General features: G+C 36.9%; 3 protein-coding genes across 3 annotated transcripts; all 3 read left to right on the top strand.

The window, feature by feature from the left end:
• The first annotated feature begins 491 nt into the window (after nt 1-491).
• sec61a1a (SEC61 translocon subunit alpha 1a) lies at nt 492-5,958 on the top strand. The gene is made up of 12 exons (XM_055213729.2): nt 492-649; nt 1,637-1,704; nt 1,799-1,864; nt 1,943-2,021; nt 3,066-3,197; nt 3,285-3,394; nt 3,504-3,657; nt 3,738-3,898; nt 3,986-4,183; nt 4,285-4,476; nt 4,604-4,680; nt 4,758-5,958. Exons 1-12 carry the CDS (start codon nt 643-645, stop codon nt 4,942-4,944), a joined length of 1,431 nt encoding a protein of 476 aa, XP_055069704.1. The 5' UTR covers nt 492-642; the 3' UTR covers nt 4,945-5,958.
• A 2,803-nt stretch (nt 5,959-8,761) lies between these two features.
• On the top strand, nt 8,762-17,043 carry uroc1 (urocanate hydratase 1). The gene is made up of 20 exons (XM_073870348.1): nt 8,762-8,922; nt 8,991-9,130; nt 9,555-9,685; nt 9,772-9,865; nt 10,021-10,080; nt 11,728-11,856; nt 11,944-12,005; nt 12,249-12,319; nt 13,442-13,581; nt 13,676-13,764; nt 13,844-13,906; nt 13,983-14,162; nt 14,254-14,351; nt 14,596-14,668; nt 14,740-14,929; nt 16,038-16,136; nt 16,243-16,342; nt 16,442-16,523; nt 16,643-16,742; nt 16,825-17,043. The coding sequence occupies exons 2-20, from the start codon at nt 9,005-9,007 to the stop codon at nt 16,963-16,965; spliced, it is 2,028 nt and encodes a 675-aa protein (XP_073726449.1). The 5' UTR covers nt 8,762-8,922; nt 8,991-9,004; the 3' UTR covers nt 16,966-17,043.
• Nucleotides 17,044-17,479: 436 nt separating this feature from the next.
• Nucleotides 17,480-21,115, top strand: efcab12 (EF-hand calcium binding domain 12). The gene is made up of 7 exons (XM_055213731.2): nt 17,480-18,770; nt 19,571-19,720; nt 19,839-19,992; nt 20,110-20,174; nt 20,250-20,451; nt 20,581-20,740; nt 20,857-21,115. The coding sequence occupies exons 1-7, from the start codon at nt 18,231-18,233 to the stop codon at nt 21,074-21,076; spliced, it is 1,491 nt and encodes a 496-aa protein (XP_055069706.2). The 5' UTR covers nt 17,480-18,230; the 3' UTR covers nt 21,077-21,115.
• Nucleotides 21,116-27,927: the final 6,812 nt, after the last annotated feature.

The raw sequence follows: 27,927 nt of genomic DNA, 5'->3' as shown, positions 1-27,927 counted from the left end.
AAAGCATACTACGGAAGTGAATGGGACTCTTGAACGATTTGGTTACAAACATTTCTCAAAACGTGTTCATCAGACCAAAGAAATTTTTACAGCTTTGCAACAACATGAGAGTAAGTAAATGATGACATAATTTTCATTTTTGGGTGAACTATCTCTTTAATACGCGTACTTTGTACCATATGTTACAATGTACATTTAGCAACAATAACACTCTGCTGAATTTTAACTTAAGTCAATGCTGTGCAATATATTTTCACAGAATAAAAACAAACACACAAAATAACTAAAGTAGTAGTTAGCCATGTTTCAAATTAATATAAATAAGTAAATAACCGTATTTACTTTGCATTTTAACAGTAAACTAACAAATAAATCGACGTGGCACAACTGAAGAATACGTTGTGTTTTGGTCGAGACCTATTGGCCTACCGCCTGATTAAATCAAAAGACTTGAAACAGAAGATCAATCGCGGCTCGCTGTTCTGACGTGTAGTACAGTCGGTGTAGTGTTGACGTGTCTCTAAAGCGATTCTCCTCCCTTCATCTCTCTCTCTTTCTCTCCCAGGCGGTGGAGCTGGACTATACGTTTACAGCTCCTGGACTTAAAATAGTGACCGTGATTTCGGTGGACCGTCCGTCACCATGGGGAGTAAGTAAAGCGTTTTAAAGTTTTTTCTATTGCGTTTCATGCAGTTAATTAACGTAAAGTTTCTGTTACATTGCAGTCGAGTTGTGTTAGCATTATTAGCACGTTAGCCGGACAGTTCTCTTTGATGTAAAACTGAGATCAGACTGATGATGTACGTTTAGATTTATCTACAAAGACTTTTTAACAGTTAATGCTTGTAAAATATGTCTTCACTCTTAGTAATGTAAATTTATCAGATGTGGTTTACGCATTTACGCTAGCGTTAATGAATGTATGCGAGCAGCTAGCGTTAGCATGTTTTACCTGATTATAACGTTTGCTTGCTTTTTAAATAATAAAAATAACAAAGAAGTATAACTTATGCCAGGTTTTTATATTAACATAATTACCGCTTACTGTATGAAGATTTTCTGGTTTGTAGCAGTTCTGAATTGACCGATCTAAGAAAAGTTGTCAAACATAGTAGTGGCTAGCAAAGCAAGGACGATAGCTGGATAGCAGTTTGAAGCTAAATTGCAAAGTACTTCACAAATTTGGACAATTCTTGAATACTTATGATATAAGCATGAAGAAATTGACATACTTTTGGGCCTGCTGTGCTTTAAGATGTGTGAAAAAGATTTTTAAACAAGGCGGAGATTTGAATGCTAGTTGAGTAACGTTAGTTACTGTAATGATGACGACGCTTTAGGATGGCCATGGCCAGCATCTTCCTGCTGGTGTCCCAAGTATCACAACATTGGATATGGGAATAAATAGATTTTTCCTTTACTTTATTATTATATACTTGTGTATAAATCTAGTTAAACACATTTAACGTTTTGGTTTATCTTTAGTTGCCAAAATCAAATGATACATAGAGCTTAAATAGACGCTGTTTATGTAGATTGATTGACTATTCATTTTGTGCAGCTTTTGTTAAACAAACATTTATTATCCCATTTATATCACTTATGATCTAATAATTTTCTGTTCTTCCATTTCCAGTCAAGTTTTTGGAGGTTATTAAACCATTTTGTGCCGTTTTACCGGAAATTCAGAAACCAGAAAGAAAGGTAAGTGACTGCGCCCAGTGTATTTCTTAGTAGATTCTTCTCACGACTCGCATCGTTATTTTCTCTTAAACCAATTCTTATACTTATGTTTCAGATCCAGTTTAGGGAAAAGGTACTATGGACGGCCATCACGTTGTTCATCTTCCTTGTTTGCTGTCAGGTAGGTTTAATGCTGTAGTTGTCTTTCCTAAAGATTAATTTGAGCATCTGATTAAGTGTACTTATTTTCCATTTTCAGATCCCTCTGTTTGGGATCATGTCTTCAGACTCGGCAGATCCTTTCTATTGGATGAGAGTGATCATGGCCTCCAACAGAGGTAAGCCATGTCAGACCACTATGCAGGGCTTTACACTAACTTTTTGCACTGGTGCGCCTAACTTTTTTTCTTAAGCCCGGGATATACTCCACGATTATTGGCTGTCCCAGACGAAAGATTGCCATCGTGGAACAATAGCCGCGATTTCTGTTATCGTGGCTCTTCATCGGTGGTCCTATGTCGTACAGTAAGAGAGGTTCAAAGACGGCCGTTTTCCTGGTCTTGCGTCCAAAGATAGCCTACGATAGTTTTCTGACAGTGTCAGAAATTCGGCATGATCATCGCACAGTGTGTTTGCTGCTACGACCTGCGTACTGGTATTTGTTTACCACAATGATGGTGATGGTGAAGACGCGCAACGTGTGACGCTGCCAACGAAGCTTCCGTGTCATCATCGTACAGTCTACATGCCTGTCGTACCTGAGTTTAAACGATCCATGTCGCAGTGTGTGATAAGTTAATGATCTAATAAGAGGGCAGAAATCCTGCAGTGTATTCCGTGCTTAAGGTGCACCAGCACAAGAGTTAGGTGCACCCAAATTTTTGACTGCAATGCATTTAACACAGCAGTTTTACAAGCGCCTATGGTGGTTAAGTGTACAAAATATAAATTAACATGTATTTTATAATTTTCAGTTTGTTCTAAAATCTATTTCCTAAAAATACTTTTATTACATTGCTTTGTTCCCATCTTTCATTGTAGTTCTAATGTTGTTTGCAGGTTTTGCCATTGCTGGAAACACAAAATAAGCAATATATTTATATAACAACATGTAATTAAAAACATAACTCTTAAGTCATACGAGATGCACAGCTAATAGTAAAGAAAACAGAGATAAAACACAGCTAAATCTCTCTCTTGCGCACACAGACTCGTACTCTTTCGTGCATTTTGTCTCTTTCGGGCGCACAGACTTCGTCTCTTTTGTGCATTTTGTCTGTCTCTTACGGCATTTGTCGCAAATTGGTCGCACTTTCGAGCCCTGCTATGAGCATTAACTTTAGTATTACAAGGACTGAAGTATAATATTGTTTGCGTTTCAGGTACTCTGATGGAGTTGGGTATCTCTCCCATTGTGACCTCCGGTCTGATCATGCAGCTGCTTGCCGGAGCTAAAATCATTGAGGTTGGAGACACACCTAAAGACAGAGCACTCTTCAATGGAGCTCAGAAACGTATGTCTATTGATGTGTTTGTGTGAAGATATAAATACACTTACATGTTTTATCTTATGCATGAAATGAATGTGTTTACATTTACAGTGTTTGGTATGATCATCACCATTGGTCAGGCTATTGTGTATGTCATGACTGGAATGTATGGAGACCCTTCAGAGATGGGTGCTGGCATCTCTCTGCTAATCATCATTCAGGTGAGAGAGGATAGCATTTATGGAGAAAGTGTTTTTATTTGTTGTATAGTCCAATAGTTTTTTTTTTTTGTGCATTGTGTGACTAAAGTTGTCTGTGCGTTTCCTGTAGTTGTTTGTGGCGGGTCTGATTGTTTTGCTGCTGGATGAGTTGCTTCAGAAGGGTTACGGATTGGGCTCTGGTATCTCTCTCTTCATTGCCACCAACATCTGTGAGACAATCGTATGGAAAGCTTTTAGCCCAACCACAGTCAACACAGGAAGAGGTATGTGTTCAAGTCCTATTTTAAACTTGTGTTTACAAATTGGTGGTTTTGACTGAATCTTTCTGTCTCTGTACATACAGGTACTGAATTTGAGGGAGCCGTTATTGCTCTTTTCCACCTTCTGGCCACTCGTACCGATAAAGTGCGAGCCCTGAGAGAGGCCTTCTACAGACAAAATCTGCCCAACCTCATGAACCTCATTGCTACGGTCTTCGTCTTCGCTGTGGTTATATATTTTCAGGTTAGTTTTTAAATCTTGAGTCTTATAGTAACAAAAAGATGAACAGTGCTCTTATCGTATTAAAAAAAAAATCGTACTCTATAACAGGGCTTCAGAGTTGACCTGCCCATCAAGTCTGCACGCTATCGTGGACAATACAATACATATCCTATCAAGCTGTTCTACACCTCCAACATTCCCATCATCCTGCAGTCCGCACTGGTTTCCAACCTTTACGTCATCTCCCAAATGCTCTCCACCCGATTCAGCGGGAACTTCCTGGTCAACCTCCTTGGGACTTGGTCTGTAAGTGACACCCAAATTCACATTTAAAGGTCCAACAGTTCTTATAAGACACGGTATAGAAACCAGATCAGACGTCTAACCTTAATTAAATGTTTTTGTAGGATGCCACATCTGGTGGTCCAGCGCGTGCCTACCCTGTAGGTGGTCTGTGTTACTATCTGTCTCCTCCAGAATCATTTGGTACGATGCTTGATGATCCAGTCCATGCAGTTATCTACATAGTGTTCATGCTGGGATCCTGTGCCTTCTTTTCCAAGACTTGGATCGAAGTTTCTGGATCTTCTGCCAAAGATGTAAGTTTGTAATTGAGTTTCTGTGACTAGGTTAACCCTAAAGAGGGGAACCAAGCAGACTAGTATGTTTTCGGTTAAGTGCGGTGTTTGCGTATTGCATTTGATTGTGATGTATGCATGTTTTCAGGTTGCAAAGCAGCTGAAAGAACAGCAGATGGTGATGAGGGGTCACAGAGAGACCTCTATGGTTCATGAGCTTAACAGGTGAATTACAACATAACCTTGACTTTTAAGTACTTAACTGTCCGAATGTGAATTAACCTTAAGGCTTGTTTATTTAGGTATATCCCTACAGCGGCTGCATTCGGTGGGCTGTGTATTGGAGGCCTTTCGGTCATGGCTGACTTCCTGGGTGCCATTGGCTCTGGAACAGGAATCTTATTGGCTGTCACCATCATCTACCAGTACTTTGAAATATTTGTAAAGGAACAGAGTGAAGTCGGCAGCATGGGAGCGCTACTCTTCTAAACACAGACATTCGCAATTCTCACACAAACTTGCTGACACGCCTTATAAACACTTTTATTATTTTTATGATTGTTGTTGTTGTCTTTTATTTAGGTGCAATTTAGGCATTCAAAATGGTCTGTCACCAGTGCTGTCTTGGGAGAACAGGGTTCTTAGTAGCTGGTTTAGGTTGGGTATGTTCTCCCAATCGACAGAAGTGACAAACGTTTCTAAAAGTCAGTGATGGGACGTTAAAGGTAGACTCTGTGAGCTCTGACTAGGAATATTTAAGAATTCCTTCTCCGTGGTTTGTCCTTTTTCCAAGTGTCGCTGAATCCCCTCATTTACGCTTTTTCATGCCTGTTTCTAGTTAAGCCTGGTAAAAGGGTTTTCTGGAAAGTATTGCTAATGTTGGGTGATTGATTACTCGACACTGCCAATTATGTCTCGACCCACAAAACTCTCTCTACTGTAAAGTCTCTGTTTGTTAGACTTGTGTGTGAATCTGACGCTTGGTTTTTTTTTGTCCATAATGGCTGACAAAATTCAAAGTTGTTGTTGTTGTTGTTTTTAAGTCATTTTTGAATATCTGAGAAGCAATCAAATGTGTTTGGTTTCATGTCAGCAGAATGGTGTGTCGAGCCTATAGAAGGCAGGATCACAGCAGAAGAAATGCAATGCTCGGTGTGCCGTCAGACCCTTGGCGTGTTTTATTTTGATGTGAATACGTTTAACCCTAGAATCCTTTTGTACAGAATACATCTTACCACATAGCCAGAAAGGATTTCTGTTTTTGAAAGGGCTTGGTCTTTAGTGAGAGCATACAGAAATAATTGGTTACACCTACAGCCCAATTACTCAAAATAAGGCTCTTTTACTGTGTCATTGGGTGTCTGTATATATGACATTTATTGCAGTGCACAACCATGTAAAATAAAAGTCTTTTCTTTTTAGGACTATGTAAAAAGAAATGTTCCGAACAAATATATTCAGCGACGACTGATGATTCTCAATAAAAGCTCATTTTTGGGATAAGTGATTGTGTTACCTTAAATGGTTGCTGACCCAACCAGATTCTAAAGCAAACTTCTTTATTTGAAGGTGTGCAACAAAGATCAGTTATTGGACCCTGTCACATTTTAAAATTTGGGTTGGTCATGCTTGTTTTTGGAAAAACTGAGTATTTCGTCATTCATTAGGGAAAGCTGGAAATTTCTAATGGATTTCACTCTCGACTGTTAAACTTGGGTATTTAAAATATTTTTTTTAAATGTATCTTTTGTTAAAGAGAAAGAAAAGGGGAATATATATATAAGAACAGCAAAAACAACAATGGATAAAGTAAGAGACACCAGAATAATTAAGGTCATAAATAAAAATAATTTTAAAGTCCAAATTTCCATTAAATCATAAAAAAAATGATGCACTCAAAAGATAATTTTTTCGGTAACACTTTACAATAAGATTCATTAGTAAATGTATTAAATAACACGAACAAACCATGAGCACTACATTTTTTTACAGTATTTATAAGTCTTTGTTAATGCTAGTTAATAGAAATAAAGCTTTTAATTGTTCAAGTTAGTTCACAGTGCATTAGCTAACGTTAACAAGATTTTAATAAGTAGTATTAGTAATTGTTGAAATGAACAATTATAAAAGATTAATAAATGCTGTGTAAGTGCAGTTCATTATTAGGTCATGTTAACTAATGTAGTTAACTAATGAACCTTATTGTAAAGTGTTACCAATTTTTCTAACAGGCAACCTAAAAGTAAACAATTAGGTCTTTGTTGACTGTTCATGATGTCATCATGTTTGATTTGATAAGTGAGTTGAAAGCATGGCAAAAAAAAACAAAGAAGTTGTAAGCATAGCCAAATGAACTGTGGCGAAGAAGAGCTTATAGCTTATTACGAATTACCAGAAAAGGAGGCAATAAAAAACAGCAACAGTGTCAACAAGTTTGGCCCCCAAATCTGAAATCATATTACACCCAACCGAACAGTTTTAGGTGCAATGCAGTTTGTTCTGCGGGTGACAGTAATGAAACTTATGCCAAGAGGAGATCACGCAAACAAAACCATAATGCCGAGTCTGCGTGATCAGAAAGGCGTTTCACATGATAGTGATGGTAATTGTGTGTAGGTGATACAGCTACGGCCAAATACTAGGCTTGTACGACTTCCTGCGGCGCTGCTAGAACTGACAGGCGGATGACGTCGGGGTGCCGCGAGAGCGAGACGAAATTACACTTCGTATAATTTCTCGAATCGTTCTCGCGGTACTTTGACGTCATCAGTATCACCTCTAGCCAGAACCGTGCACATCTTCGTCATACAGGTAACAAAAATATTTTGTAAGATAGTAGACAAAGTTAGATAAAGAAATACATATCATGCACTTTAGAAATGGCTGGGTTATTTTTGATAGAATAAATATTGGATAAATATGGATTTGGGTAAAAATTGGGTAACTATTGGACAAAGCACACCCTGGGTTAAAATTGACGCCATAGCCCATGGTTTCATAACATCAACCCAACATTGGGTCCATTTTAATCCAGCACGGGGTAATTTTTAACCCAGCATGTGTTCTGTCCAATATTTACTCATTATGGGTCAAAAATAACCTAGCCATTTTTACAGTGTGTTACCATAGTGAGAAAAAATATTGTGTATGTTAAATCTACATAAAGCAGTCGACTAGAGTCAACAGCTACCATGCATAGAACAGGTGTTATCAGTAAGTAATTTGTTAGTCATGCTAATATAATGAGATGAACTGTATTTTATTCACTGAAAGTTAGATTTTTGCCATATAATTACAGTAGATTGTCTGTCACGCTAAAGGAAAAGGTAGGCTAATCAATACAACTTATATATTAAAGGTGCATTGTGTAACTTTTAGAAGGATCTTTTGGCAGAAATGCAATATAATATACATAACTTTACCTATATTCTCAGTGGTATGTAAAGACCTTACAAAATAACCTGTATTGTTTTTATTACCTTAGAATGAGCTGTTTTTATCTACATACACCACGGGTCCCCTAATATGGAAGCCACCATTTTGCACCGCCATGTTTTTACAGTAACCCAGACAAAACTGTTCTATAGAGCGCGTTTTGTCACTACGTTGTCTCAGACGATGACGTGTTTGTCCTGTGTTGGCTTCCGTTGCATTTCTATGCATTTCAAAAGAGAGAAATGAGCTGTGGACTAAGCCATTAGTTGCAATTCACATTATTACCACTAGTTGTCGCTAAAAATCTACACAGTGGACCTTTAACTATATGTATTATATTTCAGTGAACCCTTTTTATTCGCACTCATAAAAAGGATGTGTTAATTATTAACACATTGTTTATGTTATGCTATTCAACGCATTATGTGTCATTTTGTGTTGATTTTTTTTTGTAAATAAATTAAAAGGAAAACACAAGTTGTGTTAAAAGTAACAAAATTGAATTCTACTATGGAAGTCAATGGGTACTGTGTTTACCATAATTTATCAAAATAACTTTATTTGTGCTTGGCAGAATAAAGAAAGTAAATGATGAAAGCATTTTCATTTTTGGGTGAACTATCTCTTTAAACTCACCATGTTCTAACTTCTTGACCCTTTTTATTAATGATTTTTAGATTTCTTATTCCTCTGTTACAGATTTACATATTATATGAATAAATGTGTGTTGTTTAATCCAACGTGTTTAATGTGGTACTTGATCAAGACCCATAACTCTCACACATGGAGGTCTTTGTGTTCTCTGTATTTTTGGGAGAGTGCCACATCATGTCTTGCTTGTTCAATGATTACCTGACAGATATATTTACTGTTTTTATTGGATGGGACTAGATGGAGAAACAAGAAAACTGACCAATGAGGTGACGGGGAGGAGGTTAGAGGGTCAGTAGACCAGCAGTCACATGAAACCAATGGTGATTGCAGCAGACCACAGGAACATACAACTTTAATTGATACATTTAGAGACAAACTGTAAGTATCTGTAAGTCTCAGCTTTTTGGTTTTATTTCCTTTACTTTCATTCCTTACTTTCTTCACAGAATAAAGAGGTGTGATGTCCAGTCTAAAGGAGATCTGTGCAGGACTACCTCTTGATCCTCTTCCACCAAACCGTGGCAGAGATCCGAGCGTACCTCACGCACCCGTGCGTACTCCAAACCTTACCGCAACAGAAGAACGGGTGGGTCATTACATCTCTCTCACACATATGCTATGAATAATATTGTAAGAACCTTTAAGAACCTTTAATGTTATAATATTACATATTAATATAAAGACAAATCTTCACTTTATTTCTTTATGTTTTTGTATATTTGTTCACAATTCTTCTGGTCTTTTCAGTGTTCAGCAATGGCTAACATGCTTTTTTCTAAAAAAACAAAAGGTATAATAATTTCAAATACACTGTGAGCCCTGTCAATTATTATAGAAGATAAGAGACTTTAGAAGAGAACGGGACAGGAATGTTCAATGAAAGGGGGGTGTACAGACCAAAATTTTTTGTCCCATGATTGCATCATGACCATTCAATGTCCAATCTCACCAGTTCACCGCTCTTTATTATTAGCCAAACTCATTTATGTTTTGGATCTCTATCTCTGTAGCTGGCTTTGAAGAATGCTTTGAGATATTTTCCCCATGCACTTCATGCGACTCTTGCTGCAGAGTTTGCACAGGAGCTCAGACAGTATGGGCACATATACATGTATCGCTTTTGTCCTGCACTCCACATGAGGTATAATATAAACAATCACATATACTCGCATAAACACCTTTATGCACTAAACAGTTCTGACATATAACTGTATGTGTGTGTTTTAGAGCCTATCCCATTGATCAGTACCCATGTAAAACAAAGCAAGCAGCTGCCATTATGCTTATGATCATGAACAATCTGGATCCTGCTGTAGCGCAGGTATGTTTACATTTGATTCAGTTTATTGTGATTAGTAGGTGGCTTGACTTGTTTTCCCTTAAGACGGATCACATGTGCTTTGTGATGGCATTTATTTAAGCTTTAATAGGTAGAATAGCTTGAACTGTTTCAAATTCAATATTTTCTGTTCTCAGTTTCCACAAGAGCTGGTGACGTATGGAGGAAATGGACAGGTATTCAGTAACTGGGCTCAGGTAAATGTGTGGAAGTGATTTTTAGAAATGATATGTATGTTATTTGTTATATATTGGACAATGTCTATTGCAATTTGTTGTTGGATACACTATAGAAAATGGGATACACTCTAAAAAAACAAACGGTGCTGTATAGCACCAAGGCTGTTGCTTTGGATCGTGACCGTGGAAGAGCCATTTTTGGTGCCATGTGGCGCCGGCGAAGCACCTGTGTAGCACCTGTGTAGAACCATATAGGGGCCATATAGCACCACTATAGCACCACATATGGTTCTACAAAGCACTATATGGTTCTACACAGGTGCTTCACTGATGCTTCACCGGTGCTATATGGCACTAAAAATGGTTCTTCTATGATTACGAGCAAAGAACCACTTTTGGTGCTATATAGCACCGTTTGTTTTTAGAGTGTATGATGACTGAATGAGTATGAATGGACTTAAAGGTGCACTGTATAACTTTTATAAGGATCTTTTGACACAAATGCAATATAAAATACATAACTATATTTTCAGTGGTGCATAAATACCTTTCATAATGAACTGTTATGTTTTTATTACCTTAGAAGAATTTTTTTTATCTACATACACCGAAGGTCCCTTTACATGGAAGTTGCCATTTTGTGCAGCCATGTTTCTACAGAAGCCCTTAAAGGATTAGTCCATTTTCCTAAAAGAAAAATCCAGACAATCCACTCACCACCATGCCACCCAAAATGTTGATGTCTTTCTTTGTTCAGTCGAGAAGAAATTATGTTTTTTGAGGAAAACATTGCAGGATTTTTCTCATTTTAATGGACTTTAATAGACACCAACAATTAATACATAACTCAACATGTAACAGTTTTTTTCAACGGAGTTTCAAAGGACTATAAACAATCCCAAACGAGGCATAAGGGTCTAATCTAGCGAAACGATTGTCATTTTTGACAAGAAAAATAAAAAATATGCTCTTTTAAACCACAACTTTTCGTCTAGGTCCGGTCCAGCGCGACCTAACGTAAATGCGTAGTGACGTAGGGAGGTCACGTGTTACTCAACTCAACTTTATTTATATAGCACCACTAAAAACAACGATTGTTGATATTTGTTATTTTTCTTGTCAAAAATGACAATCGTTTTGGTAGATAAGACACTTATGCCTCGTTTGGGATTGTTTATAGTCCTTTGAAACTCTGTTGAAAAAAACTGTTACGTGTTAAGTGTTAATTGTTGGTGTCTATTAAAGTCCATTAAAATTAGAAAAATCCTGCAATGTTTTCCTCAAAAAACATAATTTCTTCTCGACTGAACAAAGAAAGACTTCAACATTTTGGATGACATGGTGGTGAGTAAATTATCTGGATTTTTCTTTTAAGAAAATGGAATATTCCTTTAACGGACAAACTTTTTTTTACCAAGTTGTCTCTGAAGATGACATATTTGTCTGGTGGTGGCTACCGTAGCTTCTCTTTGCGTTTCGGTGAACAGTGGACTGAAACATTGGTTGAAATTCGTAACCTCACCACTAGCTGCCGCTAAAATTTACACACTGCACCTATAATCACCCTAAGAATCCTAATAATTTATATCACTATATATCAAATGTGTTCAAATTTATTTTATACAATATTGTACTTTAAATAAAAGTTTGTGTTTGTATACATAGTTCTGGCTGGTTTTTCACTATCTGAGCACCATGACTGAAGAGCAGACTCTTGTAATGTACAGCGGCCATCCATTGGGTCTGTTTCCCAGCCTCCCCTCTTCACCACGCTGTGTAATAACTAATGGCATGGTAATTTACCCACACATTTTACATTTGTCTATTTGACTTTTTTTTACGTATAAGCAATTTAACAAATCTCATTCCATTTGAATTTAGGTTATTCCAAACTATTCTTCCAGAGAGGAATATGAGAAGATGTTTGCTCTGGGCATTACCATGTAAGATGTCATCAGTACCCAATAACAATCACATCTTTGTTAGATAATTTTACAAAGCAACAACAGATTTACTAATGATATTATTGAAATGTTTTGATAGTATTTAGGTAAATAGAATAGAATACAATGCAGTGCAATACAATACAATTTATTGTCATTAGACATCTGTACAAACTGTAGGTGTGTATATTAATACTAAAGGTACTGTATATTTTAAGGTTGGTTCTCTCTTTGTATGGGCAGGTATGGGCAGATGACGGCTGGAAGTTACTGTTACATCGGCCCTCAGGGCATCGTCCATGGCACCATGTTAAAAAACTATACTTTTCAAAAGTTTAGGGTCACTTACTTATCGCTACATTTGGAATGATTGTATTATTTTAAGGCTTTTCTCTACATTTTTTGTCCAATTCATGCTTTTTTAAAATACAATTTTTGTGTTTACACTATTATATTTTTATTCAAACTAATTCCAAACCTTCAGACATTTGCCTTTACTGTAGATCAAAAGCTTATAAAGTTTATGAAAAACATTATACATTTAAAGGGATAGTTTACCCAAAAATGAAAACTGTCACCATTTATTCACCCTGAAGTTGTTCCAAACTATGAACCATTTAAAAGTTTGGTCTCTTAAAGGTGCAGTGTGTAAATTTTTTTTGCGGCATCTAGTGGTGAGGTTGCGCATTGCAACCAACGGCTCAGTCCACTGCTCACCCCTCACTTTTGAAACGCATAGAGGAGCTACATTACCCGCCACCGGACAAACATGTCATGATCGGAGACAATTTAGTAAAGGGCTTCTTTAGAAACATGGCGGCACAAAATGGCGACTTCCATGTAAGGGGACCCTCGGTGTATGTAGATAAAAACATCTCATTCTAAGGTAATAAAAACATAACGATGCATTATGAAAGGTCTTTATACACCCCCCTAATCATATAGTTTTGTATAATATTTTGCATTTATGTCAAGAGATCCTTCTAAAAATTACACACTGCACCTTTAAAGGGATAGTTTACCCAAAAAATAAAATTCTGTCATAATTTCCTCACACTCAAAGTTGTTCAAAACCAGTATAAATATCTATTTTTGCTGAACACAAAGGGAGGTATTTTAAGCTGTTTGTAGCCAAGTCGTTTTTAAGCACCATTGACTTCCATTGTATTTTTCTTTCCTACTATGGCAGTCAATGGTGCCCCTGTTTCCTGCTCGATTACAAATATCTTCCTTTATGTACAACAAAATAAAGAGTTTATACTGGTTTTGAACAACTTTGAAGGTGAGGAAATGTATATAACAGATTTTTTATTTTTGGGTGAACTATCCCTTTAAGAGACCAAACCTTTAAGTGGTTCATAGTTCTTCAGTCAAATGAAATGTTGTTAACTTTAAAGCGAACATCTAAATGAGTATTAATCTGTTTGTTTAGTTAACAGTGCTAAATGCAGGTCGGAGATACTTGGGCTCCGGTGACTTGAGGGGGCGTGTCTTCGTGACCTCTGGTTTGGGTGGCATGAGCGGAGCACAAGCAAAGGCTGCTGTCATTGCTGGCTGCATCGGAGTCATTGCTGAAGTGAGACGATGATTTGTCTTAAACCTTACTATTCTTTAATCATCTTAGGTATATTAAGTGACTAAGTGCAATATTACATCTGTACAATCTGTAGGTTGATGAAGCTCCTTTAAAGAAAAGACATGAGCAAGGCTGGCTGATGGAGGTTACTAGTGACCTAAACCACTGCATTCAATGCATCAGGTTAAGCATCCCAAAAACATGCACTGCAAGCGTAAAGACAGAGACATATATTAAAAAATGTTTATCTTCAATCTCATAGGAAGGCCAAAAAGTCAAAGACTGCTTTGAGTTTAGGTTACCATGGTAACGTTGTGGATCTTTGGTAAGTCCTGTACCACACATCCTACTTGCTTTCACTTGTAAGTTATCTTTTTTACTATATAGGTGCAATGTTTCAGGGAGCGGCTGTACCAGGAATACGAGCGAACGGGAGATTTATTGGTGGATTTGGGTTCCGATCAGACATCACTTCATAACCCGTTCAGTGGAGGATATTACCCAGTGCAACTTACTTTCAAACAAGCCAATCAAATTATGAACGCAGATCCCCAGCACTTCAAAAACTTAGTACATGAGAGGTGCACAACAAAATACTTTATGAAAGCTTAAGTATCACAACTTAAAGTGGCATTTCATTGCATTGAACACTATATGTACTCCTTTATGTAGTCTTCGTAGGCAGGTGGACGCTATCAATAAACTCTCAGATGCAGGGATGTTCTTCTGGGACTATGGCAATGCTTTTCTGTTAGAGGCTCAAAGAGCAGGCAAGTAAAAAAAAACTCACTTATACACACATACACAAACAAACCAAAAGAGACAACTTGGCTCAGATATGTTAAAACAGATATGAAACAATCAATTATTTACAAAAAAGGTGGCCGAATAGCGAATGGCTACAGGTCCTAAAGGTCAAAAAGGTCATAAATTCAATCCCTTGTAAGTTGTTTTGCATGAAAGCGTCTGCCAAATGCATGTATAAAAATACAAGAATGTGTTGTTTTCTGTAAGGTGCGGAGGTGGCGAAGAAAGGAGGAGGAGCTACTGAGTTTAAGTATCCCTCATACGTCCAACACATAATGGGGTAAGTGATAACCTGCAAGGCCAACACACATACGCAAACATGCAGGTTTTGATCTTTGTCTCTTTCTGTAGAGATATTTTTTCACTTGGTTTCGGGCCGTTCCGCTGGGTCTGTACCTCTGGTGACCCTGCTGACCTGGCTAAGACTGACGCAATCGCCGCTGCTGTATTAGAAGAGATAAGCGCTACGGTAAACGAACGGGTTCGACAGCAGTACACCGACAATATCCGCTGGATCCATGAGGCTGGGAAGCACAAGATGGTATGGGACACAAACAACATGATAAAGTAATGTGTCCTTGCATGTGCATAGATTTTTTTTCTTATCAGCATAACAATAGTAAATAGTAGTGTAACGTTTAGGTTTGGTGAACTCTGACCTGCAGCTTCATGGTTTGCTAGACATTTGACCAATACAACCTAAACATCACAGAAAAACACTTTTTGGAATAATCAAATAAATAGAATCTATGGAACGTGACTTAAAGGTGCACTGTGTAGATTTTAGCGGCATCTAGAGGTGAGATTGCGAATTGCAACCAACGACTAATGCTGCGTTTACACCAGCCGCGGTAGAGGTGTCAAGCGCGAGTGATTTCAATGTTAAGTGAAGACGTGTTGATGCATGTCTGGAGGTCTCACGGCGCGAATGAGGCATTTAGCGCGGCGCGTTAGACGCGATTCCGTCTCATTCGCGCGTGTAGTTTGCGTGAATGGCGCGAATTGAGCGTTGCAGCGGCAAACGCGCGAGTTGAACAATTTGAACTTTGGCGCAAAAACGCGCCACATTAACCAATCAGGAGCTTGCTCTAGTAGTGACGTGATTACTGGATGCAAGCGGAGTTGCAGAAGCTCCTCCCATGACGCGAATTTCCGCGTGAATATCTCGATGACTAGAATTTCACGCGCGGCTTTCATGCGCGAATGACGCGAGTAAACTGAAAATGTTCAAGCTGCAAACTAGATGCGGTAGACGCGGATTTGACGCCTGGTGTGAACCCACAGTAATTCCAAATGAATAAACACATAACAGTTCATTATGTAAGATCTTTAAAATAAACTAAAACCACTAAAAATATAGTTTTGGATATTATATTGCATTTCTGTCAATAGATCCGCCTAAAATTTACACACTGCACCTTTAAAGGCCCATTGCCCTTATTTACATTCATGCATTTGGCAGACACATTTATCCAAAGCGACTTGTATACATTTAAACAGTACTGTACTGTATGTGTGTTCCCCAGAATTGAACCCATGACCTTTGTGCTGCTAACATAATAATCGAGCTACAGGATGTTTAGCTGTCTTAAAATCTATTGTGAATCTTTAGATTATGTTTGAATTAGTAAGTTGCGTTTTGTGTTCAGGTTGTGGGTTCTCAGGCCCGCATTCTCTATTCGGACCAGAGAGGAAGAGTATCCATCGCTTTGGCAATAAACCAAGCCATTGCTGAGGGGAGAGTCTCGGTAAAGCTCTTCAGTACATTAATGTGTGCATAATTCACATTAAATTATGAATAATTCTTACAGATATCTTTATATACAAGTGTAATGGTCTGCTTTATCCCCTCAGGCCCCAGTAGTGATCAGCAGAGATCACCATGATGTCAGTGGAACAGACAGCCCATTCCGAGAGACCTCTAATGTTTATGATGGCTCTGCATTTTGTGCTGGTACACACAGACATACAAATAATCTACATAGACACGCTTACACAAACCCCTTTACTTGTGTACTTTATTTGTGTATTTATATATGGGCTTTTGTTGTAGACATGGCAGTGCAAAACTGCATAGGTGATGCGTTTCGTGGTGCCACATGGGTTTCCTTGCATAATGGAGGCGGGGTTGGATGGTGAGGAGAGATTTGATTGGTTATTGATAAAAACAAATCAATCATTTAAAATCTTTTTTTAGGAAAGATTTATTATTTATCAGTGCTTTAATCATTAAGCCAATGTTGATATTCCTTAGGGGGGAAGTGATAAATGGAGGTTTTGGCTTGGTTTTGGACGGTTCTGAAGAAGCAGGACAGAGAGCTCGACTAATGCTAAATTGGGATGTCTCTAATGGGGTGAGTAGCCTGTATGTTAGTGTGTGCATGTGTGTTTCTGTGTCCTTTTACCTATATCGTGACATCATGTGTGTTTTATTAGGTGGCACGGAGATGTTGGTCTGGCAATTCTAATGCTTATGAGACAATTCAGCGTACCATGGAGGATCAGAGTCAGCTAAGAGTCACCATGCCCTACAAAGTACAGGATGAGCACATTCTGGACCGTGTACTACAGAGCTAAATTCAAACCTAAAATGTTATATCAAAGATTATGCATTGAAGTACAACTGAATACTTTAATAAACTTATACCAAATACATGTGCCACAAGCAGGATTTTGAGATACATTTAAAATCTATACATCTATGGAATGCTCTTATAGACTATTATATTAATTTCTACTTAGACTCACAATACTCATACAATTATATGGTACATAGTGGTAATACCACAGTGTGTTTTTGGTCAAGGTAGATAAAGTTTTTCAAATCTGAAAATTTGTTCAAATTTAAAATGTGTTATTTTTGTCTTGTTTTCCAGTACCAATATCTAACATTTTCAGTATCAGAAGCAAAATATTAAATCTAAGATATTAAGGGAATAGTTAGCTCAGGAGTGGGGGTTCTGTCATTATTTGCTCACCCTCAAGTTGTTAAAAACCTGTATAAATTGTTCTGCAAAAACACAAGGGAAGATATTCTGAGCAATGTTTGTAACTAAACCGAAGCACCATTGACTACTATAGTATTTAATCCTACAATGGAAGTCAATGGTGCTCATGTTTTCTGCTTGATTACAAACATATTTCATGTTTAGCAGAACAAAGAAATGTATGCATGTTTGTGACAACTTGAGGGTGAGTGAATGATGACAGAATTTTCATTTTGGGTGAACTATCCCTTTAAATCTTCAAAAATCATAGGAGTTATGACAGGAAGACAGGAAAAAATGTGTGCCAGTGTGGTTAGAAATATATTGATACTTCAGTTTATTTTTCTTACCCCAACGGTAGATATTTGTTCTTGTTTTAAGCATAAACTTGCCTAACTTTGATATTTATTTCAGAAAACAATGGTCTGGTTTCACAGTCAAAGCTTAGACAAAGCCAGCCTTAGTTAAATTGAGATGTTTAAGCATCTTTTATAAACTTCAGACAAATCAATGTCTCTGGCATATTTTAAGATCTGTCAAAATAAAAAGTTATTTTCAGTTAAGACAGCTCAAAACATGTGTTTTATTCTAGGACTAATTTAAGCTTTGTCTGTGAAATATGTCTGTGAAGATTGTTTTCAGTGAATTTGTTATATTTGTGTGACCGTATAATCTCCAGTTTGTTAAATGTGCTGTTATTTCACTGAGTAAAATTAAGAATAATTGGGTAAATGTATGACTGCCTCCGAGAGAGTTTGACCTTTCTAGTAAGAAGAATGGGTGTCATGGATACACGTGCGTAAACACGCCTCGCATATACTTGTGGTTACTCCACAGCTACAATGATCTTCAGAAATGTTTGATCTTATTGAAAGAAATACATTCAATAATTTAAAATATAATTTTTATTCGCATAACTTTGAGGCAAGTTCAGTAATGGAGTGCTTATCCGGAGACCCTGCGCTGGAAGAGGAATTCAGGCGCTTCAAAAAGCGCGATCTAACCGAGACATATTTTTTTAAAATGGCATGTGGTTCATTAGGACCGCAGAAATACAAGAATATTGTCATCAGGAGGCACATCATGGATAGATTGAGTACCGTTCCTAAAACTCGCGCACAACCGAGACACTTCGGCGCTTTACCCGATAGACCTGCATCAAACTCAGATCTCCAGGTGTTCACGTGGTATCCTGAAAACAAACTTGTAGATCTTCCAGAGTGGATCAGCGATCGAAAAGCATTGCGAGAAGCGTTGGACGGGATGGGTGACCTGCGCAGGTGGCTCCATAATAAACCCACCCTCACGGATCTGGAGTTTCGGGTCATGGAGCGAGAGGGACGAGCTAATATATCACCTCCTGAAACAAGCATGTATACACCAGACGCTGCTACTGTACGAATATCTTAATACATTATTTATTTACTTTAACATTTTAGATTAATAAGTACAGCTTTAATTCATTCAAATTCCCATAACAAAATTAACTGGGTTTTATAGGCCTATATAGCAAAATTATAATGTTTTTTGTGGATTAAATACTATTTGTAAAACTATGGTTTTACTATACAAAAAACCTGGTTAACTACAAGGTTATTGACCCAAAACCATGGTAAATTAGTTTTTTAAATTTGTAGTAAAACCATGAAGAATTTTGACTTTAAAATGAAAGTTCTGTCATCTTTTATCATCCTCATGTTGTTCTAAACCTGTATGATTTTTTTCTGATGAACACAAAAGAAGATATTTTGAGAAATGATGGTAAACACACAGCAGTAAGTGACCATTGACATCCATAGTAGGAAAAAATATTTTGGAAATATTGTGATAAATGACTAAGAAAATATTTTGATAAATGATGGTAAGCACACAGCTGATGCTAACTATTAAATTCCATCATATTTTTTATTCCTATTATGGAAGTCTAGGTCACTTACTTCTGTGTGTTTACCATAATTTCTCAAAATATCTTTTTTTGTGTTCTTCAGAAAAAAGAAATTCATCCAGGTTTGGAACAAGGTGAGGATGAGTAGATGATGACAGAATTTTCATTTTAAAGTGAACTATCCCTTTAAATTGTGCAAAAGCAAATCAAACATTGTCATACAAATTAATACGAATTAGCCACCTCGTAAAATACGGTAGACACTCTGATCATCCATATTGCCTATAAAAAGTTTTTCTTTTTATCACAGTCATCACCGAGCATGCTCGAACATGAAATTGAAGAAGTAAAGCAGTATCTGTGCATGCACAAGCTTCATACCTGCAAACTCGCCAAACTTTTAGACTGGCATGGGACTGGTCAAATAAAACGTGCAGACCTCTGTACATTGTTTGAGAAGGTGTGAAATGTTTATATCACTTTTCTAATCTAATTTATTTAGATTTCACATAAACATAAAACATTATAAAGCATCTATGTGCCTGCCTCCCTTCATCCAGCGCTTTGGTTTTTTGTAGGAGGGCTTTTTCATACCCCCTAAGAGGTTGGATGCACTCATATTCTCATTAAAGAGTCAGGATGGAAACTCAGTAGCTGTAGATGACCTGGCTGCTGGTATTCAGGCATGGAGTAAAAAGTATGAGGAAAGAGATGGACAAAGATCAAACCCTAGTATGTCTTGTGTTAAAGGGAGGGTACAAAATTGAGTTGTTTATGAACATGTCAACAATATGTGATGTCATAGAATATTTAATCTATGCATTTTTATCTTATTTCATTTAATGAAAGTGGTTGGGTTAAGCCATAATCCACAAAAAGATGGAATCACATTTGACAGAGAAAATCAGGACCAGGTACAGTAACACATACACACAAAGATTACAACCCAAAACGAAAATTTTTTTTAGTTTGAATGCTGATGTTTATAGGAGGGCATGAAAGATGTGGAGGTGTTAGCAATCATGCGAAGAGTTCTGGCATCTACCAAAAACTCTTGCCCTTCTTCTCTAAGTGGCCCAATGGGAAGAGAAGTGAACCGTTTCAGGGGACTTTGTTTTAAACAATACACAAAAGCACTGGAGCAATGCCAACAACGTGGGCTAAATGTGAGCCAAGCCACTCTACAGAGAGGTATCTTCTATATTATCTGTAGACCAATGTGAACCTCCCACCCCTCAAAACATACAAAAAAAGTAGTACCACACATGCATACAAACAGATAAAACAAAGAAGAAACCTGACAGTGTCTCTCTGTCTAAGCCATGTTGCACCCTGGTGACATGAGCATTTCTAGGGGCTCAAACTTGGGAGGAAAAGGTAACTTCACAGGTCGTAGTGGACGAGAACAGCGCCTGGCATTTCTCAGCACACCCAAAGCACATCAAGTGGAAGATGTACCACATAAGAGCTATAAAGAAGTGTAAGTCACTTTAAGACAAAAACAATGCTTTTAGATATTTCTGGTTAGTCTACTTAAAGGATTTCATTTTGTTAAATAATAATGTGTTTGTGTTTGTTTGTGTGAATATATGTTAGAAATAAGAAATCAATCCGTTGGGCAGACCCTAATGCTTTCTGGCCTGGAAGGGAAGATCATGTGCGCTTGTACCTGCCCCTGATGCCTCGGTCTCCTGCAGCGGTTTTGTTTCGGTGCATTGAACATTCTGCTGCACCAAGTCCTGGAAACTGGCCTATAAATCATTTAGGATACTCGACCTCTGGAGATATAGAAGCATGCAAGAAATACACCCTTTAAGGGAAAACATCACTGTTTTTCAATATTTTATTATGTTCTTTCCTCAGCTTGGATAAGTCGGTGCATGCCTGTCTTTTTTCAGTGCGTGCACTTTTGGTCTTTGTGCAGTGTTACTTGAGTGTCTTGGCATTTAGTCAAGCCCCATTCATTCCTATGGCTCCAAACAAAAGTTTTATTTTGTTTCACCATACTTACTCGTGTAACTACTCTTGAAACAGTTTTTAAATAGGGAAAACATGGAAGTGTTTGGTGGCTTCTAAATTCATCCTTGTTTGGATCCTAAGGAATGAATGGGGCTAGGCTAAATGCTGACACGTTCACGAGGCGCTGTACAACGATTAAAAGTGCATGCATTGAAAAAAGATAGGTATGTATTAATTTGTTTAAGTTGAGTTAACATAGTAAAATATTGAAAAACTGTTGTGTTTTCCTTTAACTTTCTGCTGGCTTTTAATTTGACTGTTAGTTATAATAAAGATTACATAAAGACTCTTTTCACAGTGTTAAGCATGCTTTCAAAGTTTTTTGACATATTAAGTTGCTTTATCATTGCTTTGTACCACTTTAATCTGCTATTGATCTTGATTATTTTCAGACCAATTATGTGTATTACTTTTGTATAGTTAATGCAGTATAATAAAGTCACTAAAAAGTTCAGACTGAGATCCAGCTTTTATATGCAGCCCTGTGAAGGAAGCATCTGTGTTGGTCAGCCCTGAGAAAATACAGCAGCCAGAATGGCATGGTTGATGATAATAAAATACAAATTTCTTTAAGCAAAAAAGGTTTATTAGTTATAATAAATTTGCAATTAAAACATTTGTCTGTGAGTAAAACGTTAGTCTGTCATGTTGGGGGAAATTCCCCAACATGCTACTCCATGGAAATGGCGTTGAAAACAAAACTGAAAGTAAAACAAGAGAATTGGACAGGTCCGAAATCGTCCTCTATGAAAAAAAAATAAATCGTCCATACACCCTTGTTCACTACTCCCTACATTTAAGCAACTATGTTGGAGTGTTTGAATGAAAATTTAAGATTTCTTTGTTGCAGTATTCATATGAGAATTTGTATTTAACTCTTTTCCCGCCATTGACAAGTTATCTCATCAATTAAGAGAAAACATTTGTATAAAAAACGTGTTCCTGATGAGGTTTTGTGTTAATCTGTAATACCGCGATTAGATGGACGCACTTACCCAATTTATAAAAAACTGAAGCAAAAACAAAAACAAAAAACATTTACTAATTTTAAACTTTGTGCATGTTTTGATAATCGTTCTGAATCTGATTTCTAACAAAATTCCTTTACAAAAATGCTATTATATTATACAACCCCAAAACAGAAAAAGTTGGGATACTGCAGAAATTGTGAGTAAAAAAGTAATGGAATAATTTACAAATCTCATAAACTTATATTTTATTCACAGTAGAATACAGATAACATATCAAATGTTGAAAGTGAGATATTTTGAAATGTCATGCCAAATATTGGCTTATTTTGGATTTCATGAGAGCTACACATTCCAAAAAAAGTTGGGACAGGTAGCAATAAGAGGCCAGAAAATTTAAATGTACATATAAGGAACAGTTGAAAGACCAATTTGCAACTTATTAGGTCAATTGGCAACATGATTGGGTATAAAAAGAGCCTCTCAGAGTGGCAGTGTCTCTCAGAGGTCAAGATGGGCAGAGAATCACCAATTCGCCCCATGCTGCGGCGAAAAAGAGTTTTCTGAGTTTCTTAGAGAAAAATTGCAAAGAGATTGAAGTTATCATCATCTACAGTGCATAATATCATCCAAAGATTCAGAGAATCTGGAACAATCTCTGTGCGTAAGGGTCAAGAAGCGAAAACCATACCGGATGCCGGTGATCTTCGGCCCCTTAGACGGCACTGCATCACATACAGGAATGCTACTGTAATGGAAATCATAACATGGACTCTGGAATACTTCCAGAAAACATTGTCAGTGAACACAATCCACCGTGTCATTCGCTGTTGCCAGCTAAAACTCTATAGGTCAAAAATGAAGCCATATCTAAACATGATCCAGAAGCACAGGCGTTTTCCCTGGGCAAGGCTCAATTAAAATGGACTTTGGCAAAGTGAAAAACTGTTCTGTGGTCCAACGAATCAAAATTTGAAGTTCTTTTTTGGAAAACTGGGACGCCATTTCATCCGGACTAAAGAGGACAATGACAACCCAAGTTGTTATTAGCGCTCAGTTCAGAAGCCTGCATCTCTGATGGTTTGGGGCTGTATGAATGTGTGTGTCATGGGCAGCTTACACATCTGGAAAGGCATCATCAATACTGAAAGGTTTATCCAAGTTCTAGATACATATGATCCCATTCAGACGTCGTCTCTTTCAGGGAAGACATTGCATTTTCCAACATGACAATGCCAGACCACATACTGCATCAATTACAACATCATGGCTGCTTAGAAGAAGGTTCCGGGTACTGAAATGGCCAGCCTGCAGTCCAGATCTTTCCCCCACAGAAAACATTTGGTGCATCATATAGAGGAAGATGCGACAAAGAAGACCTAAGACAGTTGAGCTACTAGAAGTCTGCATTAGACAAGAATAGGACAACATTCCTATTCCTAAACATTGGGCCTCCTCCAGCTGTTCCTTATATGTACATTTAACTTTTCTGGCCTCTTATTGCTACCTGTCCCAACTTTTATTGGAATGTGTAGCTCTCATGAAATCCAAAATGAGCCAATATTTGGCCTGACATTTCAAAATGTGTCACTTTCAACATTTGATTTGTTATCTATACTCTATTGTGAATAAAATATAAGTTTATGAGATTTGTAAATTAGTCCATTCCGTTTTTACTCACAATTTCTACTGTGTCCCAACTTTTTCTGTTTTGGGGTTGTATGAAGAGTTTCGTTGCAAAACGAGATAACCACCGTTTTTTTAATTGTTCAGAAATATCATTTTTTGGTTGTGCATTCCAATTAATATCAATGCAACTGCAGCTGGTTTGTTTTTATTTAAACCTTCATAACTTAAAAAATACAGCTAAGTAGCACCATAAAACAAAATAATAACATCATAACATAATAATAAACATGTTTTGACAAAAATGTAAAAAAATGGAGTTCTCGTTTTGCAACGAAACTCTTCATATTATTATATCTTTTTTCTGTAACTGAATGAACACTACAAAAAAAATCTTCTGGTCAAATGACATGCTTGATGTAATATAATGTTTAAAGGGGACATACCATGAAAATGTGATATAATTGGGTCTCCAGTGCTTCTATTAACCTAGAAAATGTGAATAAGATCAACCCAGTAACTCAGTTTTGGTAAACCATTCTTCGCAAGCATGTGAAAAAATAGGTCATTGAATTTCGGCTCCCTTTGTGATGTCAGAAGGGGGTAATCCCGCCCCTTAATCTGCACATTCCAACCACGCCATTTAGTGCAGAGATCAGCTCATTTGCATGTTAAAGGACACACCCAAAATGGCACATTTTTGCACACACCTACAAAGTGACAATTTTAACTTGCTATAATAAATTATCTATATGATATTTTGAGCTAAAATTTCACATATGTATTCTGGGGACACCAAAGATTTATTTGAGATTTTTAAAAAGATTTGTGAAATGCCCCCTTTAAATAGCATTACATTTCCATTTTTCTTGATTGCTTAGAAAAATGCACATCCAACCCAAACCTTGAATTTGAATGTGTTCCTGTATTGTATTAGAAAATGGTTGTGGGTTCGATCCAAGCAAACACACATACTGAAAAAATGTATACCTTGTGATGCATTGTAATTCACTTTGGATAAAACAAATTATTACACTGTAAAAGGACGCATATTATAGACATAAATGTGTGTTGGCAATGTTTGAATACAACAACCCTACAATGAAAAAAATCCACCCTCCTTCTTTTTTATTTACCCTTTAAACCAAATTGACATGCTGATTTGATTCTCTTGGTAATGTGACATTACAAAAACAAAGCCTCATCCACGGCTAGTAGTAGTAGTGCTAATGTGCCTAAAGATTACATCTGGGCATAAAAAACGGGCATAATATGTGCCCTTTAAAATAAAGTGTAAACTTTGTTGCTAGTTAGCTCTCCCAACAATGATCATAGCTATCCAGAAACAACTCTCGCTTATCATGACTTATCTCTTATCTGTGTTCTAAAATAATACAACATTTTACATTTTCTTTCTTATGTATAAAATAATGTGTGCGACACCTATGCAACTTTAGAGCGTGTGTTGTAGGAATAGAGGACTGTTGTTATTTCAGAAACCAGCATATTTGCATTAGGAAGTGTCAAGCACAGTGTAATTTGGTTATGCTTGTGTGATGGGTGTGAACATGTCAGTTTTATATCACTCTGTAGATACCTGGAAAATAATATGACAGGAACAGCACACTTTCAGCAGACAGCTGTCAAAGACCGAGGACGGAGAGCGATGTCTCGAATTATAAGTCCACGCCTGTCGATTCGTGAGAACGGCCTTCTCTTTAATTTACTAAATCAGGAATGCAATGTAAGTCTACTTTTTCTTTTTCTGATCACTAACTACCCTTGATTTCACGTAGTTATGCTTTAAAGTAATCATATTTACATTTCTCAGAGTACACACCGTATGTTTCATGTAAATAATAAATGATAACATTATAAAATGTTTAATTAGTGAAATGAGTGTACATTTGGTTACATAAGGGTCTGACTGCTTTGTATGTGCACGGTATTTGTTTGTGGGTAGTGTTTTGTTGCATAATGAATTAAATATGCTCTCTTCCTCCTCGGCTGCTTTTACAGGCAAAATTAGGGGGCAAAGTATACACTTCTATAAAAGTCTATAATGCTATTGTAACTGTATGAAATTATATATCTCTATTTTATGCCAATATTAATAATATTTTTAATATGAGCAATTCCAGCGTTATGGATGTGACATTTGCAGTCATAACTTTATTTAGAAATTCTCAGAGAATGAATTTATTACCAATATATTGAACCATCTGTTCTGTTAAACCCATGATGATAAAAAATTATTAAAAATATTCTAGTCTATATTCATGTTTTGTGTTTTAGAAATAAACATTATTTAAATTGGGAAATATACATTATTTTATTTTGGGAGACAACATACTTAGATTTCTGTGAATTACAAGGCACAAACCAGATTCAATAATACCCCAAAAAATAGAGGAGGAATGCTCTTCAATGAAAATTTTATTAGGGATGCACGATATATCGGCCGATATATCGTTATCGGCCGATAACTGCTTATTTTTAATATTATCGGTTATCGGTCTGATAGCAAAATTAGGCCGATAAATGAAAGCCGATAAATTATGAATTATTTTGGTTTGTTGAACCACTTCACTTGCTCATTGCTGGCCATGTGGAGTTTTGATTGGTGCTTTTTGTGACATAGCACGAAGATGACACGTGTTGCGGGCTTAAGAAGAGTATGCTAGTCTAGCGCAAAGACAAGATGTGAAAATAATATGAATATTTATCGGCCTATAGATATCGGTTATTGGCCCTCAAATTTAAAGAGTTATCGGTTATCGTATCGGCCAAAATTTCCATATCGGTGCATCCCTAAATTTGATATTGATTTTATTTTTTGTTTGCGCATTTATGAGGAAAAAAACTTTATGTATGTGATGTGACGTGTGTTTGTATTACAGGTATTAGCATGCGGTATTGTTCAGCTGGTAATTGCAGACCCCCCAAAAGAAAGAAAGTGGAAAATTTACAGTTCTGGAGTCGCATGTCTTCTGCAAGATAAAACCAAACATTCGACATTTATAAGACTCTACTGTCTTAAGGTGGGTCAAACTCACCTTATACACACTGTATATACTCACATCCTCTAGTTTGATAGAATAATGCACAAAACAAAATTATTTAACACTTAGGCACAATAAATTACTTTTTTCCTGTATTCGGGCAGAATTATGTATTGCCAAATCCATACTGGTTGTCTTGGTTTGTGAGTGTTCCTGAGACCTAATGGTACATTGGTGGACCTAATGATACCTAATAGTACTTTCGCTCTCTACCTCTTTTTCCAGAAAGCCAAGATGCTATGGGAACAAGAGCTGTATACACCGTTTGTGTACAAAGAGGCTTGTCCCTTTTTCCATACTTTCTCTGGGGATGTAAGTGACACACATTGCTTTTAAACTCCAATTTTAACCCGCTGATCTCTCTATATAACATCAGGACACTTCTGTAAAAGAGATTTTTAATCTCAAAGAAGTTTTCCTGATTAAATAAGGGTTAATAAAAAATCTGCACAGGATTTTGGAGCAACATGTATGTGCATATGTGTGTTTATGTGTTATATGTGTGTGTGTGTGTGTGTGTTTACAGATTTGGTAAAGTACGTATTTCTTATTATTTTTTGGTTGTGTGTAGATCTGTGTGGATAATGATAAATTACATTTTTAAATAATGTATAAAATATAAAAGAATAGAGGGTATGCACATGACGTCACCTTCGACGAAAGTGCCTGCGGTTACGCCCACTGAGTGGCAAAAGACAAAGCATCAGCATTTGTGTACAGTGTGAAATCAGCGAAAAACATGTGGAAACGCGTCTAAATGGGAAAAGCTGTTGTGCGATAGACTGTACTAACAGATTAACAAGAATTCAGAGCTATCGTTTTACAGACTGACAAAAGACACCGAAAGGAGAAGTAAATTGATTGTTCATGCTAACGTCTACAGACCACAGGTGGGTTGACAAGTTGCTAGGGTCAATATCAAGCAGAGGTTTTACTTTCTACTTAAAAGTATTTTTCAAGTATTTGTATTTTTATCTGTGTTTTTCTCTGGA

Source organism: Misgurnus anguillicaudatus, chromosome 8, assembly GCF_027580225.2.
Source record: "Misgurnus anguillicaudatus chromosome 8, ASM2758022v2, whole genome shotgun sequence".
Taxonomy (NCBI): Eukaryota; Metazoa; Chordata; class Actinopteri; order Cypriniformes; family Cobitidae; genus Misgurnus; species Misgurnus anguillicaudatus.
Note: the sequence above shows the minus strand (reverse complement) of the source record. Positions and strands in the feature narration are given on the sequence as shown.